Source organism: Oncorhynchus mykiss, chromosome 3 (assembly GCF_057628025.1).
Source record: "Oncorhynchus mykiss isolate SJ-2025 chromosome 3, ASM5762802v1, whole genome shotgun sequence".
Classification (NCBI taxonomy): domain Eukaryota; kingdom Metazoa; phylum Chordata; class Actinopteri; order Salmoniformes; family Salmonidae; genus Oncorhynchus; species Oncorhynchus mykiss.
Window position 1 is genome coordinate 48,363,966 of NC_143024.1, and position 21,806 is coordinate 48,385,771.

General features: G+C 44.5%; 1 protein-coding gene and 1 pseudogene across 3 annotated transcripts; one reads left to right on the plus strand and one right to left on the minus strand.

Annotated features, from left to right (window-relative positions):
* Positions 1-14,710: 14,710 nt before the first annotated feature.
* LOC110519932 (uncharacterized) lies at positions 14,711-16,949 on the plus strand (annotated as a pseudogene).
* A 1,937-nt stretch (positions 16,950-18,886) lies between these two features.
* pigv (phosphatidylinositol glycan anchor biosynthesis, class V) lies at positions 18,887-21,433 on the minus strand. Of its 3 annotated transcripts, XM_021596806.3 has the most exons (4): positions 21,325-21,402; positions 21,065-21,225; positions 19,751-20,917; positions 18,887-19,584 (listed from the first exon to the last, which is right to left on the minus strand). In XM_021596806.3, exons 2-4 carry the CDS (start codon positions 21,125-21,127, stop codon positions 19,294-19,296), a joined length of 1,521 nt encoding a protein of 506 aa, XP_021452481.1. In that variant the 5' UTR covers positions 21,128-21,225; positions 21,325-21,402; the 3' UTR covers positions 18,887-19,293. The 3 variants fall into 3 exon arrangements, with proteins under 3 accessions (XP_021452481.1, XP_021452482.1, XP_036829883.1); XM_021596807.3 differs by having other exon boundaries at positions 18,887-19,534; positions 21,065-21,433; XM_036973988.2 differs by having other exon boundaries at positions 21,065-21,433.
* Positions 21,434-21,806: the final 373 nt, after the last annotated feature.

Sequence of the window (21,806 nt, forward strand, 5' to 3'; positions counted from 1 at the left end):
TGGATGATTGGCTGGATGACTTGCTAGATGACTGGATGGATTTCTCAAACTCCATTACCTCAATTCCCTCCTTGGCAATCATAGAGCTAACCTTCTCCAGCATGGTTTACCAGCTCATTGGACATCAAGTTTGTCCTGGACATGCTTATGGGACATACATGTTGGCAGGGGCTCGCCTCCCTATCAGAACTGTCAAGATCGCTTTCATATGTACTCTCTGTCTTGTTTGTGCCCTATGTACATCAATTATGTTCTCAGCATTGTTGAGTGTAGGGCCAGGCTCCATAATAGCATTGACATCCCTGGGCTCTCTACTCACTTTGTTTTGTTTTGTATTTTGTCACCTCTGACATATTAGTAACATCATAGGGTGGCAGGTAGCCTAGCGGTTAGAGCATTGGGTCAGTAACTGAAAGGTTGCTGGTTTGAATCGCAGAGCTGACAAGGTGCAAAAAAACTGATGTGCCCTTGGGCAAGGCATTTAACCCTAATTGCTTTGGATAAGCGTCTGCTAAATTACTCAAATGTAAATCCTTCACTGCCCTCCAGATGACCCCCCAAACGATGCTCTCAGACTTTTTCAGAAGACTGGAAAAGCTAGTGGGAGATCAAATCAAATCAAATTTTATTTGTCACATACACATGGTTAGCAGATGTTAATGCGAGTGTAGCGAAATGCTTGTGCTTCTAGTTCCGGCAATGCAGTAATAACCAACAAGTAATCTAACTAACAATTCCAAAACTACTGTCTTATACACAGTGTAAGGGGATAGAGAATATGTACATAAGGATATATGAATGAGTGATGGTACAGAGCAGCATAGGCAAGATACAGTAGATGGTATCGAGTACAGTATATACATATGAGATGAGTATGTAAACAAAGTGGCATAGTTAAAGTGGCTAGTGATACATGTATTACATAAGGATGCAGTCGATGATATAGAGTACAGTATATACGTATGCTTATGAGATTAATAATGTAGGGTAAGTAACATTATATAAGGTAGCATTGTTTAAAGTGGCTAGTGATATATTTACATCATTTCCCATCAATTCCCATTATTAAAGTGGCTGGAGTTGAGTCAGTGTCAGTGTGTTGGCAGCAGCCACTCAATGTTAGTGGTGGCTATTTAACAGTCTGATGGCCTTGAGATAGAAGCTGTTTTTCAGTCTCTCGGTCCCAGCTTTGATGCACCTGTACTGACCTCGCCTTCTGGATGATAGCGGGGTGAACAGGCAGTGGCTCGGGTGGTTGATGTCCTTGATGATCTTTATGGCCTTCCTGTAACATCGGGTGGTGTAGGTGTCCTGGAGGGCAGGTAGTTTGCCCCCGGTGATGCGTTGTGCAGACCTCACTACCCTCTGGAGAGCCTTACGGTTGAGGGCGGAGCAGTTGCCGTACCAGGCGGTGATACAGCCCGCCAGGATGCTCTCGATTGTGCATCTGTAGAAGTTTGTGAGTGCTTTTGGTGACAAGCCGAATTTCTTCAGCCTCCTGAGGTTGAAGAGGCGCTGCTGCGCCTTCTTCACGATGCTGTCTGTGTGAGTGGACCAATTCAGTTTATCTGTGATGTGTACGCCGAGGAACTTAAAACTTGCTACCCTCTCCACTACTGTTCCATCGATGTGGATAGGGGGGTGTTCCCTCTGCTGTTTCCTGAAGTCCACAATCATCTCCTTAGTTTTGTTGACGTTGAGTGTGAGGTTATTTTCTTGACAGCACACTCCGAGGGCCCTCACCTCCTCCCTGTAGGCCGTCTCGTCGTTGTTGGTAATCAAGCCTACCACTGTTGTGTCGTCCGCAAACTTGATGATTGAGTTGGAGGCGTGCGTGGCCACGCAGTCGTGGGTGAACAGGGAGTACAGGAGAGGGCTCAGAACGCACCCTTGTGGGGCCCCAGTGTTGCGGATCAGCGGGGAGGAGATGTTGTTGCCTACCCTCACCACCTGGGGGCGGCCCGTCAGGAAGTCCAGTACCCAGTTGCACAGGGCGGGGTCGAGACCCAGGGTCTCGAGCTTGATGACGAGCTTGGAGGGTACTATGGTGTTGAATGCCGAGCTGTAGTCGATGAACAGCATTCTCACATAGGTATTCCTCTTGTCCAGATGGGTTAGGGCAGTGTGCAGTGTGGTTGAGATTGCATCGTCTATGGACCTATTTGGGCGGTAAGCAAATTGGAGTGGGTCTAGTGTGTCAGGTAGGGTGGAGGTGATATGGTCCTTGACTAGTCTCTCAAAGCACTTCATGATGACGGAAGTGAGTGCTACGGGGCGTTAGTCGTTTAGCTCAGTTACCTTAGCTTTCTTGGGAACAGGAACAATGGTGGCCCTCTTGAAGCATGTGGGAACAGCAGGCTGGTATAGGGATTGATTGAATATGTCCGTAAACACACCGGCCAGCTGGTCTGCGCATGCTCTGAGGGCGCGGCTGGGGATGCCGTCTGGGCCTGCAGCCTTGCGAGGGTTAACACGTTTAAATGTCTTACTCACCTCGGCTGCAGTGAAGGAGAGACCGCATGTTTTCGTTGCAGGCCGTGTCAGTGGCACTGTATTGTCCTCAAAGCGGGCAAAAAAGTTATTTAGTCTGCCTGGGAGCAAGACATCCTGGTCCGTGACTGGGCTGGATTTCTTCCTGTAGTCCGTGATTGACTGTAGACCCTGCCACATGCCTCTTGTGTCTGAGCCGTTGAATTGAGATTCTACTTTGTCTCTGTACTGACGCTTAGCTTGTTTGATAGCCTTGCGGAGGGAATAGCTGCACTGTTTGTATTCGGTCATGTTACCAGACACCTTGCCCTGATTAAAAGCAGTGGTTCGCGCTTTCAGTTTCACACGAATGCTGCCATCAATCCACGGTTTCTGGTTAGGGAATGTTTTAATCGTTGCTATGGGAACGACATCTTCAACGCACGTTCTAATGAACTCGCACACCGAATCAGCGTATTCGTCAATGTTGTTATCTGACGCAATACGAAACATCTCCCAGTCCACGTGATGGAAGCAGTCTTGGAGTGTGGAGTCAGCTTGGTCGGACCAGCGTTGGACAGACCTCAGCGTGGGAGCCTCTTGTTTTAGTTTCTGTCTGTAGGCAGGGATCAACAAAATGGAGTCGTGGTCAGCTTTTCCGAAAGGGGGGCGGGGCAGGGCCTTATATGCGTCGCGGAAGTTAGAGTAACAATGGTCCAAGGTCTTTCCACCCCTGGTTGCGCAATCGATATGCTGATAAAATTTGGGGAGTCTTGTTTTCAGATTAGCCTTGTTAAAATCCCCAGCTACAATGAATGCAGCCTCCGGATAAATGGTTTCCAGTTTGCAAAGAGTTAAATAAAGTTCGTTCAGAGCCATCGATGTGTCTGCTTGGGGGGGGATATATACGGCTGTGATTATAATCGAAGAGAATTATCTTGGTAGATAATGCGGTCTACATTTGATTGTGAGGAATTCTAATTCAGGTGAACAGAAGGATGAGTTCCTGTATGTTTCTTTCATCACACCATGTCTCGTTAGCCATAAGGCATACGCCCCCGCCCCTCTTCTTACCAGAAAGATGTTTGTTTCTGTCGGCGCGATGCGTGGAGAAACCCGTTGGCTGCACCGCCTCGGATAGCGTCTCTCCAGTGAGCCATGTTTCCGTGAAGCAAAGAACGTTACAGTCTCTGATGTCCCTCTGGAATGCTACCCTTGCTCGGATTTTATCAACCTTGTTGTCAAGAGACTGGACATTGGCAAGAAGAATGCTAGGGAGTGGTGCGCGGTGTGCCCGTCTCCGGAGTCTGACCAGAAGACCGCCTCGTTTCCCTCTTTTTCGGAGTCGTTTTTTTGGGTCGCTGCATGGGATCCACTCCGTTGTCCTGTTTGTAAGGCAGAACACAGGATCCGCGTCGCGAAAAACATATTCTTGGTCGTACTGATGGTGAGTTGACGCTGATCTTATATTCAGTAGTTCTTCTCGACTGTATGTAATGAAACCTAAGATGACCTGGGGTACTAATGTAAGAAATAACACGTAAAAAAACAAAAAACTGCATGGTTTCCTAGGAACGCGAAGCGAGGCGGCCATCTCTGTCGGCGCCGGAAGTCCAGAGTTGTGGGTGTCCTACTGTTCTCATTTTTTTAATTATTTTTTATTTTACCTATATTTATACAGGTTTTTCCTCATTGAGATAACATCTCTTTTCCAATAGAGACCTGGTCCAATAGCAGCAGAGGCACCAATGTTTCAGACAAAACAACTTACATACACTAACACAACATTAAACAACTATAAAAAAACACACATACAGTACAACAATGACATATTTCGTTAAAAACACAAAACTCTTGACTAAAAACAGCTGTCCTAAAGACCATTACACTCTTCTGTGATATTGATCAAGTGTTTAAACTCCACCAACGAAACTAGATCAGCAATATTTTAAATGTTCAGGAGAGAATTCCAGGACCATGGAGCTACAGTGCCTTGCGAAAGTATTCGGCCCCCTTGAACTTTGCGACCTTTTGCCACATTTCAGGCTTCAAACATAAAGATATAAAACTGTATTTTTTTTGTGAAGAATCAACAACAAGTGGGACACAATCATGAAGTGGAACGACATTTATTGGATATTTCTAACTTTTTTAACAAATCAAAAACTGAAAAATTGGGCGTGCAAAATTATTCAGCCCCCTTAAGTTAATACTTTGTAGCGCCACCCTTTGCTGCGATTACAGCTGTAAGTCGCTTGGGGTATGTCTCTATCAGTTTTGCACATCGAGAGACTGACATTTTTTCCCATTCCTCCTTGCAAAACAGTTCGAGCTCAGTGAGGTTGGATGGAGAGCATTTGTGAACAGCAGTTTTCAGTTCTTTCCACAGATTCTCGATTGGATTCAGGTCTGGACTTTGACTTGGCCATTCTAACGCCTGGATATGTTTATTTTTGAACCATTCCATTGTAGATTTTGCTTTATGTTTTGGATCATTGTCTTGTTGGAAGACAAATCTCCGTCCCAGTCTCAGGTCTTTTGCAGACTCCATCAGGTTTTCTTCCAGAATGGTCCTGTATTTGGCTCCATCCATCTTCCCATCAATTTTAACCATCTTCCCTGTCCCTGCTGAAGAAAAGCAGGCCCAAACCATGATGCTGCCACCACCATGTTTGACAGTGGGGATGGTGTGTTCAGGTTGATGAGCTGTGTTGCTTTTACGCCAAACATAACGTTTTGCATTGTTGCCAAAAAGTTCAATTTTGGTTTCATCTGACCAGAGCACCTTCTTCCACATGTTTGGTGTGTCTCCCAGGTGGCTTGTGGCAAACTTTAAACTACACTTTTTATGGATATCTTTAAGAAATGGCTTTCTTCTTGCCACTCTTCCATAAAGGCCAGATTTGTGCAATATACGACTGATTGTTGTCCTATGGACAGAGTCTCCCACCTCAGCTGTAGATCTCTGCAGTTCATCCAGAGTGATCATGGGCCTCTTGGCTGCATCTCTGATCAGTCTTCTCCTTGTATGAGCTGAAAGTTTAGAGGGACGGCCAGGTCTTGGTAGATTTGCAGTGGTCTGATACTCCTTCCATTTCAATATTATCGCTTGCACAGTGCTCCTTAGGATGTTTAAAGCTTGGGAAATCTTTTTGTATCCAAATCCGGCTTTAAACTTCTTCACAACAGTATCTCGGACCTGCCTGGTGTGTTCCTTGTTCTTCATGATGCTCTCTGCGCTTTTAACGGACCTCTGAGACTATCACAGTGCAGGTGCATTTATACGGAGACTTGATTACACACAGGTGGATTGTATTTATCATCATTAGTCATTTAGGTCAACATTGGATCATTCAGAGATCCTCACTGAAATTCTGGAGAGAGTTTGCTGCACTGAAAGTAAAGGGGCTGAATAATTTTGCACACCCAATTTTTCAGTTTTTGATATGTTAAAAAGGTTTGAAATATCCAATAAATGTCGTTCCACTTCATGATTGTGTCCCACTTGTTGTTGATTCTTCACAAAAAAATACAGTTTTATATCTTTATGTTTGAAGCCTGAAATGTGGCAAAAGGTCGCAAAGTTTAAGGGGGCCAAATACTTTCGCAAGGCACTGTAAGTAACTAAAACTATTTCTACCATCACCTGTTCTAAGTTTTGGTACTGTTCGAAGCAAATGAGAATGGGACAGTAATTTATATTTATTTACCGACCTGACTAAAAAAGAACAGAGAAAATTGTATTTTACCCAATATGGCTTTATAAATCAGTGTATACCAGTGTTTAAGCCTACGCAAGGTCAATGACGACCAGCCAACAGCGCTGTAGAGATCACAATGATGTGTTAGACGTTTTTGATTTGTAATGAACCTGAGGGCTGCATGATAAAATAAAACTGAAGGACCTCGGCGTTACTCTGGACCCTGATCTCTCTTTTGACGAACATATCAAGACCATTTCAAGGACAGCTTTTTTCCATCTACGTAACATTGCAAAAATCAGAAACTTTGTCCAAAAATGATGCAGAAAAATTAATCCATGCTTTTGTCACTTCTAGGTTAGACTACTGCAATGCTCTACTTTCCGGCTACCCGGATAAAGCACTAAATAAACTTCAGTTAGTGCTAAATACGGCTGCTAGAATCCTGACTAGAATCAAAAAAATTGATCATATTACTCCAGTGCTAGCCTCACTTCACTGGCTTCCTGTCAAAGCAAGGGCTGATTTCAAGGTTTTACTGCTAACCTACAAAGCATTACATGGGCTTGCTCCTACCTATCTCTCTGATTTGGTCCTGCCGTACTTACCTACACGTACGCTACGGTCACAAGACGCAGGCCTCCTAATTGTCCCTAGAATTTCTTAGCAAACAGCTGGAGGCAGGGCTTTCTCCTATAGAGCTCCATTTTTATGGAACGGTCTGCCTACCCATGTCAGAGACGCAAACTCGGTCTCAACCTTTAAGTCTCTACTGAAGACTCATCTCTTCAGTGGGTCATATGATTGAGTGTAGTCTGGCCCAGGAGTGGGAGGGTGAACGGAAAGGCTCTGGAGCAACGAACCGCCCTTGCTGTCTCTGCCTGGCCGGTTCCCCTCTTTCCACTGGGATTCTCTGCCTCTAACCCTATTACAGGGGCTGAGTCACTGGCTTACTGGGGCTCTCTCATGCCGTCCCTGGAGGGGGTGCGTCACCTGAGTGGGTTGAGTCACTGATGTGGTCATCCTGTCTGGGTTGGCGCTGTTCTGTTATAATCTCCACCCGGCACAGCCAGAAGAGGACTGGCCATCCCACATATGCTCTCTCTAATTCTCTCTTTCTTTCTCTCGGAGGACCTGAGCCCTAGGACCATGCCCCAGGAAGACCTGACATGATGACTCCTTGCTGTCCCCAGTCCACCTGACTGTGCTGCTGCTCCAGTTTCAACTGTTCTGCCTTATTATTATTCGACCATGCTGGTCATTTATGAACATTTTGACCATGTTTTGTTATAATCTCCACCCGGCACAGCCAGAAGAGGACTGGCCACCCCACATAGCCTGGTTCCTCTCTAGGTTTCTTCCTAGGTTTTGGCCTTTCTAGTGAGTTTTTCCTAGCCACCGTGCTTCTACACCTGCATTGCTTGCTGTTTGGGGTTTTAGGCTGGGTTTCTGTACAGCACTTTGAGATATCAGCTGATGTACGAAGGGCTATATAAATAAATTTGATTTGATTTGATGATACACTGAATCAAGTGCTCTCAGGGTAGTGGTTGAGGCCTGCTCAAAAAAATAAAGGGACCACTTAAAGGGGCGGCAGGGTAGCCTAGTGGTTAGAGCGTTGGACTAGTAACCGGAAGGTTGCGAGTTCAAACCCCCGAGCTGACAAGGTACAAATCTGTCGTTCTGCCCTTGAACAGGCAGTTAACCCACTGTTCCCAGGCCGTCATTGAAAATACGAATTTGTTCTTAACTGACTTGCCTGGTTAAATAAAGGTAAAATAAAAAACAACACAATGTAACTCCAAGTCAATCACACTTCTGTGAAATCAAACTGTCCACTTAGGAAGCAACACTGCTTGACAATAAATGTCACATGCTGTTGTGCAAATGGAATAGACAACAGGTGGAAATTATAGGCAATTAGCAAGACACGCCCAATAAAGGAGTGGTTCTGCAGGTGGTGACCACAGACCACTTCTCAGTTCCTATGCTTCCTGGCTGATGTTTTGGTCACTTTTGAATGCTGGCGGTGCTTTCACTCTAGTGGTAGCATGAGACGGAGTTTACAACCCACACAAGTGGCTCAGGTAGTGCAGCTCATTCAGGATGGAACATCAATGCGAGCTGTGGCAAGAAGGTTTTCTGTGTCTATCAGCGTAGTGCCTAGTGCATGGAGGTGCTACCAGGAGACAGGCCAGTACATCAGGAGACGTGGAGGAGGCCGTAGGAGGGCAACAACCCAGCAGCAGGACCGCTACCTCCGCCTTTGTGCAAGGAGGAGCAGGAGGAGCACTGCCAGAGCCCTGCAAAATGACCTCCAGCAGGCCACAAATGTGCATGTGTCTGCTCAAACGGTCAGAAACAGACTCCATGAGGGTGGTATGAGGGCCCGACGTCCACAGGTGGGGGTTGTGCTTACAGCCCAACACCGTGCAGGACGTTTGGCATTTGCCAGAGAACACCAAGATTGGCAAATTCACCACTGGCGCCCTGTGCTCTTCACAGATGAAAGCAGGTTCGTGACAGTCTGGAGACGCCGTGGAGAACATTCTGCTGCCTGCAATATTCTCCAGCATGACCGGTTTGGCGGTGGGTCAGTCATGGTGTGGCATTTCTTTGGGGGGGGCGCACAGCCCTCCATGTGCTTGCCAGAGGTAGCCTGACTGCCATTAGGTACCGAGATGAGATACTCAGACCCTTGTGAGACCATATGCTGGTGCGGTTGGCCCTGGGTTCCTCCTAATGCAAGACAATGCTAGACCTCATGTGGCTGGAGTGTGTCAGCAGTTCCTGCAAGAGGAAGGCATTGATGCTATGGACTGGCCCGCCCGTTTCCCAGACCTGAATCCAATTGAGCACATCTGGGACATCATGTTTCGCTCCATCCACTAAACGCCACGTTGCACCACAGACTGTCCAGGAGTTGGCAGATGCTTTAGTCCAGGTCTGGGAGGAGATCCCTCAGGAGACCATCCACCACCTCATCAGGAGCATGCCCAGGCGTTGTAGGGAGGTCATACAGGCACGTGGAGGCCACACACACTACTGAGCCTCATTTTGACTTGTTTTAAGGACATTACATCAAAGTTGGATCCGCCTGTAGTGTGGTTTTCCACTTTAATTTTAAGTGTGACTCCAAATCCAGACCTCCATGGGTTGATAAATTTGATTTCCATTGATAATTTTTCTGTGATTTTGTTGTCAGCACATTCAACTATGTAAAGAAAAAAGTATTTAATACAAATATTTCATTCATTCAGATCTAGGATGTGTTATTTTAGTGTTCCCTTTATTTTTTTTGAGCAGTGTATAACATCACTAAAATCTAAAACCGCCAGTAATATACATCGTACCAGCTCCTTCCTGGCCTCAAAAGAAAAACAAGCCTTATTCCGGTAATAAAAACCTATTCTCAGCTTGAGCTTCCTTATCAAGTTCTCTACATGCACAGTGAAGCTCAGCATATCATCAACCCACACACCCAAATATTTGTAAACTTTAATTTGCTCTATAGTATGTCCAGACAATGTAGCAATGATATGATTAGTAATATGCCTGGCATTTGAAAATACCATGCATTTTGTTTTACCCGAATTTAGTACCAGCTTTAAATCAGATTCTGTTGTATGATGTTAAATGTTCTTTGGGCATTTTCAAAAGCTGAAGATAAACTACTACCACTTGAATAAAGAACAGTATCATCTGCATAAAAATGAACATCCGCTGTTTCAATAAGATCCCCAATGTTGTTGATATACAAAATGAACAACAGTGGGCCAAAATAGAACCTTGCGGAACACCTGAGCACACCTCTATGCACCTCTATGGATTTACAACCATCCGCCATTACACATTGTCTACGATTTGATAGATAATTTATAAACCAATCTAGAGCATGACCAGTAATTCCACACCATTTTAACCTTTGCATTTGAACCTTTACAGCATGGTCCACGGTGTCAAAAGCCTTCGACAAATCAATAAAGACAGACACACAACTTCTTATCAAGAGCACAGTGGATGTCATTTAAAACCTTCAATGTTGCTGAAACAGTGCTGTGGCCAGACCTAAAACCTGATTGCATTCCATTTAAGATGTTGCTCTCCAGACAGGAGTTCCAAACTACCAGAATGCTTATCCTGCATTGGAGGTGATGGGATATGGGGAGGGTACTGTAGGCCAACACAAAACGAGGCAGGGTCTTTATAGTAGTTGAAGTCATACAGCATAGACATTTCTCCAGAATAAGTAGTGTTAGGTGGTGTGCTATGCTTGCACTCATAACTCTGCATGGTGGATGTCGGATTCCTATTCACTTCCTTCATCACTAATACCTAAGCATTGTATTTGGGACAAATCATTCACTAAACCTCAACTAAATCTTGTAATGAATAATGTCGAAATAGATCAGGTTGAGGTGACTAAACGGCTTGGAGTAACCCTGGATTGTAAACTGTCATGGTCAAAACATATTGATACAACAGTAGCTAAGATGGGGAGAAGTCTGTCCATAATAAAGTTCTGCTCTGCCTTCTTAACGACAAGGCAGGTCCGGCAGGTCCTACAGGTGCTAGTTTTGTTGCACCTGGATTACTGTTCAGTCGTGTGGTCAGGTGCCACAAAGGGGGACTTAGGAAAATGAAAATTGTCTCAGAACAGGGCAACACGGCTGGCTATTAAAACAGGGAGCCAAAATTCGTATTATTTTTTTAACTAGGCAAGTCAGTTAAGAACAAGTTCTTATTTTCAATGACAGCCTAGGAACAGTGGGTTAACAGTGGGTTAACTCAGGGGCAGAACGAGAGATTTGTACCTTGTCAGCTCGGGGGATTGAACTTGCAACCTTCCGGTTGCTAGTCCAACGCTCTAACCACTAGGCTACCCTGCCACCCCATGCATGACATGCATAATGATATGCATGTCAATCTCTCATGGCTCAAAGTGGAGGAGAGATTGACTTCATCACTACTTGTTTTTGTAAGAAGTGTTGACAAGCTGAATGCACTGAGCTGTCTGTTTAAACTACTAGCACACAGCTCAAACACCCATGCATACTCCACAAGACATGCCACAAGAGCAAGAAGTCTCTTCACAGTCCCTAAGTACAGAACAGATTATGGGAGGCGCACAGAGCTACATAGAACCATTCCACATCAGGTTACTGATGCAAGCAGTAGAATCAGATTTAAAAAAAAACAGATAAAAATATACCTTATGGAACAGCGGGGACTGTGAAGAGACACAGAAAGGTAGACACACATACATTGTAATATTGTTGTATGGTGGTATTATACATTTTGTATTGTAGATATGTAGCGGTGTAATAATGTTATTATTTTTTTACTTTTTGTTTTATATGCAATGTAAGTGCCCTAATGTGTTTGGACCCAAGAAAGAGTAGCTGATGCCTCGGCGCTTCCAAATAAATACAAAAAAATGCCACAATATTCCAGAGAATGGGGTACATAGTAATCTGTGTAGAAATTAAATATATAAGAGAGCAAATTAACTAACTGACTCTTATGACTGTGTGAGTACAATAACTTTAAGTATTAATACTAACTGGAAGTTAGTTCTGATGCACATATATTTTTAGACGAATCAATGAAAATGGCTTCAAATGCCAAATATGCAAAGAATATAAATCGTACTTACACATCTCTTTTGATGACCCTCTATTGGCTCCTCGTCACTGAAATATAACAGCAAATCAAAGTTTATGAAACAATAACAAGGGAGCTGATTTTAGTCAAATATTTGTCTGCTACTACTTTTAATGTCCAATAACCCATTTTCGAATTACTTCTTTTTTTACATCGTTGCCATGGCGCTTAGTGACAAATTTGTTTTAAGTGTTTTTTATGTGCATTATTATCAATTATCAGCTTTTTTAAAAAAGCTAATCTAGTAGGCACACTACAGCTCACTACCACTTCCACACTCCTTTCCCTCAGTGGGCAACAGCAACCTTATCCAGGTGGTGAGCCTGGTTGATAAGCACATCAGGTGCTGCCATGTAAGGATTGTCAGTCAGTGTCCCCGCTTGCGAGCCGTGAGGCTGCTGGTTTATTTGGTGGCCATGAGGCCTTTCGTTTGGATTTTAAATCCTTAGGTTAGTCATGCCTGTTTGTTGTTTTCCTTTGTCGTAAATATCTGTTTCTGTCACCATCTGAACATAATAATCCGCTTGGGCTCGGCTGACCCAAAATAGGTCAAGAGAGACAGAGCTGCCCCTGGACCAAGTTAAGGTTGCTGTCTCCCTGGGTACATGTAATTTCAACACCTAGGCACCGATTTCTCACATAGATGCACATCTTAAATCAGGTTACAGACCAGTGAACTAGGCCTAAGACCCCTAGACTTTGCGAGCGTAACAATATTAACAGGGAATTTAATCGGTTTCGTAACATACAGAATACAAAAATCTAGTCATCTAAACTGACCTTAAACTTGACAAGATATTAGCATACTTCTCCAATCAACAAGCTAATTGTTTCGATTCAAATACTAGCCTAGATCTTCCTCATCTCCTGGACCAAAGACTAAGGAATGGCAGCAACTTTCCTCCACTACAAGGATTCCTCCGAAATGTTGAACAGATTAAAACAACCCTGTGCAAGGAGCTCAAGAACAGCCTTATGCAATACGGGATCCTACATAAAACATGCAGACGGAGAGGAATTCAAGTCTATTGTGTGCACTCACAATGTGAACAGTACAACATGTACACCGAAGTTGGACAATAACGATCACTTGCCAGTTCTGCAGGCTAACCCTCAGGCAATTGACATCACCTACTCCAAGTTAATAGTTCATACAGAGCACAGTGGACCAACCACAATGCAATGAATCCGTTTCCACCAATACGTCCACACGTTTTTCACTCTACAATCCTTAACGAATAAGTCTCTTCTTCTGTAAGAATTTTTCTGAGAATTACTTTGACATATATCTCACTGAAACATGGCACAGAGACAGTGACTTTCACCATCTTAAGGAAGAACCTCCGCCTGAAATCAAATACATTGAAAAGGCACACAGCCACGGAGGCCTTGCTATTTTATACAGAGACTGCTTTATTTTAAACCCACTGACTGTTGCTGATTTTCAGTCTTTTGAGTACCTTGCTTTTAAATGTAAATAACCAAATCCTCTCTCTCACTGTTATTCTTGTTTGCCACCCCAAAGACAAATACCTCTAATCTTTGAGTTTTCTGAACTAGTAACGTCTGTATGCCCCACACTCTCCCACATTGTAATTTTGGGAGACTTTAACATCCATGTTGACTCACCCAAGTGCTCTATGGCTGCTGACCTCTTTAACATGTAAATATTCCCACCCACAACTGTGGACATACACATGATCACTGGTGATGTCCCTGCCTCTGACTTGGATGTCATCGAGCTATGCGTCTCTTAGCACAAGTCTCTGACCCCTCCAACTCCTCTCCAGCTCTCAAAGAGGGCTATTCAATTCCTCAACCTAAGGAAACTCAACCCATCCCTCTTTGAGTCTGACTGCAGTGAACTAGCCCTCGATCAACACATCTAGCCCACCTTTGAGTCTGACTGCAGTGAGCTGGCCCTCAATGACATGGTCAATCTGTATAACAGCACTGAGTAATACCATGACACACGTCTCCGAACTATGGAGAACAGATCCTTCTGCTCCCTTTACCGTCGCCTTTCAAATACTCTCCCTGTCCATCTGAACTTTTTTTAAATGGGCCTTGAAGCCCGGTACTACAGACTCCATCTCATAGTCCTAGTCCCAATCTGAAATGTATTTAGCGCCATCCCACTATTGCTATTTTACCTGCCTTGATTCTAAATGTCTTATTGCGGAATGGTCGTGGATGTCTGGCCTTTTCTGTGCCTCCTTGAGGACCGACGGGAGATTGGGGATGGAGGACCCACATCATCAATAGAAACTCTCCGAGCAGGGTGGGATGCTGGAGCCTCAGACACCCTCGAGGCCTGATGTGGTAGAAACTCCCTGAGCTGGACCCTCAGGAGACAGGGTAGATGACAAAGGAGCAGGAAATCTCTGGAAGCAGGTTGGCAAAACGGTTGGTCAGCAGGATGTCCAGCTCAGACATTCCTCAATAAACTGAGTTTCCACATTGGAAATTTGGCCAGTCAATATTATCCCGGAACTGTGCAAAATAGGTGCAGCTCCTACATGGGATGAAACCTTCCGAGGCTACAGTGAAGGTGGTATCCGCCAATCTGGAAAAAAACAGCAGGATCATTACACAGGTGCACCTTATGCTGGGGACAATAAATGGCCACTAAAATGTGCAGTTTTGACACCGCCACAGATGTCTCAGGTTGAGGGAGTGTTCTATTGTCATGATGACTGCAGAAATGTCCACCAGAACAGTTGCCAGATAATTTAATATTAATAGCCCTTATGCACATTCCATGATCGAACGTTCTAAACACACTTCCTATCGGTGTGACAATTTCCGGTCAGTCTAGTTGTTATCGACGATATAACGTTACTACCACTATGTCGCAGTTTTTTTACTAGGGGTCTTCAGGACTTGCCTCAAATTAATATTAATGATGTACATCAAATTGTTAAATCAGCCTCAGAGACTCCAGCTAGCAAGAATGAAAAGGGGTTCAAGATGTATATAGGAAGCTACATAGACAACTATGAAGGTGAGTACCAAGTCGGTGACAGATATAACGTTAGCTAGCTACAATCATTAGCTAGCTAATTTAACTATTAACTGTAGCTAGCTAGTTACTTCGTAAAATGATGTAACGTTGACAGAATCTACCTGAGAATGTGTGTATTTTCGTTAGCTTGCTTAAGTTATGCTTGGTAGCTATATTTGCTAGCTAAAAATAATTGTTATTCATGTCTTCTACACAGTATCTAAAAAAAGATACATTGACAGGGGAGATCACCGTGAGGGCTGCCTGTCACAGGTCCATGAGGAAGAGTGAAAAGCCGCACAGCATGAGAGTAGGGAAAGGTTATAGATAGCTACTAGGGACCTTGTTAAACATCTTTTGTGAGACACTGTCACCAGACAGTGCACTATTCTCAACTAAACATTCCTGCTGCAACACCAGTTCACAGCTGCACAATCACAGAACAGCATTGGCACTAGCCAATGTAACAGTATAGACTTTACGTCCGTCCATCCCCTCGCCCCGACCTGGGCGCGAACCACACATCAACAGTCACCCTCGAAGCATCGTTACCCATCGCTCCACAAGAGCCGCGGATCTTGCAGAGCAAGGGGAACCACTACTTCAAGGTCTCAGAGCAAGTGACGTCCCAGATTGAAATGCCACTAGCGCGCACCACCGCTAACTAGCTAGCCATTTCACATCAGCTACACCAAGAACACTTGTTAGTCTATCAATATCCATAAAAAAATGCACCTGAAAAGTTTTCAGCCAATGTAACAGTAAATCTTTGTTAATTAGGGTGTGAAACCAGGTCCGATTGATGGGATAGAGTTCCGTAAACCTACTAACTCGTATGCTGATGGAATAAGGTAAGTTGGAGGTTCCTAGAATGGAAACATTTTCTTGTGATTGTATCCAGATGATAATGACAAATGTTTGGGACAAATCTGTATATTTTAATTCATTTTATTTGAACTTTCGGGCTTGTGCTGTTTCTGGAAAAGTTACATGAGTCTTTGTCATAGTAATCTCTCCAACATGATGTTAAGGTTTTACAATGTTTTGCAGAAGTTCTCTCTACAAAGCACTCAATGGATACATGCCTGACATGGACCTTCTCCGCGTCTCAGAAACGTATGCCAACTTTTCTCCACTTTACTGCCCCTCGTGACAACAATGGAAATGTCAGCTGACGTGCCCCTGGTTGAGTCTGCCTTTGGGCCAGTGCAAGCCAGCAGTGTTCTGTCCTATCAGCTTCCACAGCCAAAGACCTGTTACATTGTGAAGATTGACAATTCCACTTCTCCACCAATACTTCCATTAGATGGCTACAGGCTTCAGGCTTCCCAGTGTGCTGAAGCCATCAGGAGCAGTTACACCTCAAGGCATTAGAGACAACCTACGAGATGTCACACAAAGTCGAGGTTGCTACAAGGGAGCAGAGCAGCAGCCCAGAATGGCATCAGCTCAGGAAAATAAGAATATCATCCTCTCATTTCCGAGAGGATTGCCATGTCCAGGGAGACACCTCAGGTGACCACCTAGCTGAGCGGATGTTCAAGGGATCTGGTATGCAGACCATGGAGATGAAGGGGGCTAGCCATGGAGCCAGTGGCTGTACAGGGATCTGGAATACAGACCATGGAGATGAAGAGGGCTAGCCATGGAGCCAGTGGCTGTACAGGAGTACTGCACACTGAAGAATGTTAACATCTTTCCGTGTGGCTTCGCAGTGCACCCAGATGCTCCGTGGTTAGGATCCTCTCCAGATGGAATCATATTTGATCCCAGTGTGAGACCAAACTTTGGACTCTTAGAGGTCAAGTGCCCAAAGGTACCAAGTTATGTTGACGGCCCTTACCTGAAGATACAGAATGGAGAGCTGAAGTTGAAGAGATCTCATGCTTACTACTGGCAGGTGCAAGGTCAAATCCTTCTCACAGGTTGTAGCTGGTGTGACTTTGTCAGCTGTGCACAGGAGGACATCCTAGTTGAAAGGATATATAAAGATCTACAGGTTTCAAAAACTATGAGAGGAGGTTGACCACTTGTATTTTTACCACTACTTGCAGAAGTGTCTCTCGCACCTGAATGGATCCCCTGCATGCCCCCCCCCGTGCCAAGTTTAGTGGTTTTATGAAAAATAAGTAGTGATGTTCTTGTGAAGAAATCTACAGTAGAATAGATTTGTTAAAAAAAAAACATTTTTAAATCAGCAAATGTTCAACAGTTCAGTTAATCAATTACACATCTCTAACATTGTATTCAATCTTGCATTCTGGCTATACTTGATTTCTTTCCCCCCACCCCTGTCACTCATTGTCTAATTAAAGCCAATTACAAGCTCCACACAAACTGATATTCACTACAACACAAATTATTGATACATGTCGTAGATAAACAAATTATAATTTTGCTACTAGCAAATAAACACCTGTACATTTACACTGGCTTGGCCCATGCTCTGGACCGGATCGGAGACGGCACAGTCCACAGGCAGCGCACCTTGTTCTTCATCCCCCTCAGTCGGAGCAGGAGGTTTTCAGACCTTATCTTCCCCAAACACCAGGTCTCTTTTGAATGTGCCAGTTCCACGCTAAGACAGTAGGAACAACACCTCTTTTTAGGTGTCGTCCCCCCCATTTTTCCCACAACAAAGTCACTTTCGAACGAAATGTGTACTACACACCATTGTGTGTACCAAACACACAATGGTGTGTAGTACACATTGACAGCAAAGTTGTCACGACGTACTGCCACCAACCACCTTTTTCTGAGCTCTACATCGACCGGGAAACGATGGAAGCTCACAATACCATCACATTTGGAAGAAACTGAACACAGAGGCACTGAACAATGTTCATTAACACCTCCTTCGCGGGGCTGTAATTTAAATGTAGTCATTGCGAACTATTTCTGTCAGAAATGCATTGACGATAGCTAGTAAGCTAATGATAAAATCAATAGCAGAACTCGCTCCGGAAGTCATAAACCCGATCGGAAGTAAATTAGAACGTTGGAGGCGGTATAATGCATAGAGCCTATTTCTCTACCATAATGTCGTTTTAGAGAATTTGGCAGGGCGCTTAACCGGACTCACAACCGCAGACTACGTGTAACGATGCCACCCCAGGACGTCCACATCCTGCTTCTTCACCTGCGGGATCACCCAGACAGCTGATGAAAGTGTGGGTTTGCACAACCGAACAATTTCTGCACAAACTGTCAGAAACCATCTCAGGGAAGCTCGTCTGCATCTTCGCCGTCCTCAAGCAGGGTCTTGACCTGGCTCCAGTTTGGCGTCATAACTGACCAGTGGGAAGGCCACTGGCACGCTGGAGAAGTGCGCTCTTCATGGATGAATCCCAGTATGGCATCGTGTGGGCAAGCAGTTTGCTGATGTCAACGTTGTGAACGGAGTGCCCCATGGTGGCAGTGGGGTTATGGTATGGGAAGGCTTAAGCTACGGACAATGAATACAACTGCATTTTATTGACGGCACAGAGATACCGTGACGAGGTCCTGAGGCATCACCTCATGTTTCAGCAAGATAATGCACGGCCCCATGTCCCAGTTCTTCCATGGCCTGCATACTCATCAGACAGCTACCACTTCCAATTCAAATGAGCTTGAAAAAAGTGAATGACATTTGTTTTGTGACTACAGCGCCAAAGCAAATACGTTCTAATTGAGCTAGGCGTCAAAGTGGACAACCCGCCTGCGCGGCTTCGGTTGGGTCATAATTCAAAACAATACGTTCACACTCGCCTTTGAGTTTAGACCGTCTGTTTTTAGACTCTCCATAATTATGTGCACTGCTCACCTTTCATGTTTCAATGTCATTTGCTAGTAATGTTCTAGAGTAATGATGCAAGTTTTATCAGGTCAGCTACAGTAGCATGCACGGTCTGTATAAAATACAGCAAGCTCGCTAGCTAGCTAGCTTAATTTACTTAAGATCTTAACTTTCTAGGTGTTTCATTCAACTTGAAAGGCTTGCTGTCGGTGGTGCTGAAATCAATGGTTGAAATGCTGCAAGCAGAATCTAATCAACAAACGCTAATTATTTGTGACGCATACTATTTTAATTGTTAATTTAAAAAAAACACAGCAATGCTTTATTACAGTATCTCTTTAGTAAACAAACACATGCACAAACTGCACCCTGTACATTTTCAGAGACAATTTGATATAATGGAACAATCAGTGCATCAATGCTGGATTACGAATCAATCCAATGTTTTTCTTGTTAAAGAAATATTAAAATATGCAATTTTCTGAAAATTAGATGAGTGCAAATAAAACGCTTGAACTTTATTGCCGAACACTAACAGAGGGGAGTAGCCAGTTGCGATCTCAAAACAGAACTGTCTATTTATGAAGCAGGCAGAAAATGACAAGCTTCAGAGCTATTATTATTGCCCTCAAATAGTATTTTGTGCGCACATCAGATCTTCAGTAGAAAGTGTCAGGTCAAGTCCATGGTAAGAAGTTACAGTGCAGTGCCAGGCCCATAAGCCAATAGGAGATGAAGTACCCTAGAATCCATCGTGTGGGAATAGAGCATGTCTTCCAGCGGGACAGTAGATGAACAATGGGGTTTTGGGGTAAGTACAAGAAGACAGTCCTAGGTGTCCCCCGCTGCTGCCCCTTATTGTATGTGGGTGGTGACCTTCGCTGAAGGAGAGGCTCGTAGAGTAAGAGCAGGTGGGCACTGATCCAGAAAGGTACAGGGGAGGAGGAAGACAGAAACCGGGTCAAAACCTGGAGAAATCCATAAAAGAGAATAACATTAATGGACTAGACGAGCTGCCTGTATTTCATAAAAATCTTCAAACACAGCTATTTGTTTAACATTGTGACTGTTGTTCCCCCACTAGACCTGTTAAAATCCCCTTACATAAACATTTTCCACTGATTCCTTCCTTACCTGCACATGCATGCAGAATGTTCCAAATCCCAGGAGCATTGTAGCATGCACCACATACAAAAACACCCTGGGGCTGTAAAATCCAGGTGTGGGTTTGTCTGGCCGTTTATTTGCCCCTCCGTCCCACAGCCCCAGTCTCAGACACCTGGTTGGGTTAGCCCTATAGTACATGTAGGCTGCCGCCATGCCCAGAGTTGCCATGGGCAGTGCCAGCAGGAAGTTGGGTATCTGCTTAAGCTGGAAGTAGCGCAAGAAGCCCACATCCCAATACACATCCTGGATATGAGAGTAGAGCAAGGGGAGGGGTCGCAGGCACCAGAGTGGTGGGGGTGCGTTTTCGTCAGGGACCCTGTAGCCTTTATCCTCAGCAAGCTGGATGAGGGCAGGGGAAACCTGCTCCAAGGAGAGGGAGGGTGTACAGAACACCCTGTACCCATAGTACTGGAAGACCAAGAAGGGGAGCGCAATAACTGCTGTGCCCAATGCAGCCGTGAACAGGAGACGTGCGATGATCCAGGTGTAGTGGAGGCATTTGTTGTGCCTGTTATTGTCCTTACGCAGTCCCCAGATCTTGGACAGGGCCTGTTGCAGGGGCAGATACAGCAAGAATCCTACATTAACAAGTCCATTGGCTCTCGCAGCAGTAGCTATACTCAGAGCCAGACAGGCTCTGAAGGTGTATCCTCTCTCAAGGAGAAAGAGGCCACCGAAGGTCAATGCAGCAAACAGGCTCTCTGAGTAACCAGCAGTCATGAAGACATTGGCAGGGGTGAGACAGTAGAGTAAACTTGAGACTAGAGCAAGACGGCGATCCTGCAGCACCACACGGCCGAGTCCATACAGTGCTACCACACTCAGCAGGAAGAGGGCGCTGTTACCCAAGGCAACAGCCAGTAGCAGGCGTCCACGTAGTGTAAGACAGCCACTGAGGGGCCGTAGTATAGTCTCTGCAAGCCCCCGCAGTATGACAGGGAACAGGGGGAAGAAGGCGTAGTTGTGCTCATACAGGTAACCCCTCTCAGCAATGAAGAGGAAATGCTCTGCATCCCAGTGGGAAAGGCCCCCTAGAAACCATTGCACTGCAGGGTCCAGAAGCCGAGGCTCCTCTGCACGTGGAGGAGTGAATGCATCAGCTTCGTGATCTGGGATTGCAGCATTTAGGAGAGCCTGAAAGGGAGGCATAGCAAACATGAGTTGACAAGCACACACTAATGACACTTTTCAAATCGATTAACATCCAAGTCCTTCAGTCTGTGGACGTCATGTTGTAGTTAACCAGCAACTATTGTAAATAAATACAATATTATTACTGACCTGTATTAGTAGTGACAAGCCTCTTGTGGTGGCGGCAAATTGCAGAACCGTCTTCACGTCCATCTGTCATTACAATGAACAGCCTTTCCCATAACAATATCTAGCGCAAGCTAGCTTGGTGTGGATGGTACGAAGGCAACACGATTTTCAGCCTCTACAAACTCGAAATAGACGGTGGCAAATGGGACGAAACGTTGACATTCATTTACACACGGTCTATTTTTTGCTTTAAAAAAATGAAACGTTACACATATCTTTACCTTTTGATTAGAGGAGCCTGGTCAGAACCATAGACATTAAGGTCAGAAACCTTCATATTCTATTGTTGGAACTGGTTGGTCCGCTAAATTTTACTTCCGGTGGAATTTTCTTTATTTCAAAATAAAAGTTAGAGTGAAAAAGATCGTCTCCAGCTGTTAAGAGGGGAATACTATTTGCTTTGAATGATCAATTATCATTATTGCATAATGAAATACTACAATAACTTATGACCTTTCACAAATATACTAATTACGATACCATATAAATTATAGATGTATCTACAATTGACTAGTTTGTCTTGATTCAAATCCTAGAAACTAGGAAGCTGAGAAAGGGGATTGCACACCAGTGTGCAGGATTTTATCCCAGCCCAGTTCTAACATAATAACCTGATTCAGTTTATCAAGCTTGACTATTTAGTTAAATCAAATGTTCTAGTACTGGGCTAAAAAAATAAAACATGCACACCCAGTACTTTCAC

Bases quoted from the DNA above. Each gene is read 5' to 3' on its own strand.
- pigv (XM_036973988.2), bottom strand. From the start codon at position 21,127: ATGGACGTGAAGACGGTTCTGCAATTTGCCGCCACCACAAGAGGCTTG. The intron at 20,918-21,064 runs GTCAGTAATAAT...CCTCCCTTTCAG, and splicing joins GCTTGTCACTACTAATACAG to GCTCTCCTAAATGCTGCAAT. The intron at 19,585-19,750 runs GTAAGGAAGGAA...GGATTTCTCCAG, and splicing joins CATTCTGCATGCATGTGCAG to GTTTTGACCCGGTTTCTGTC.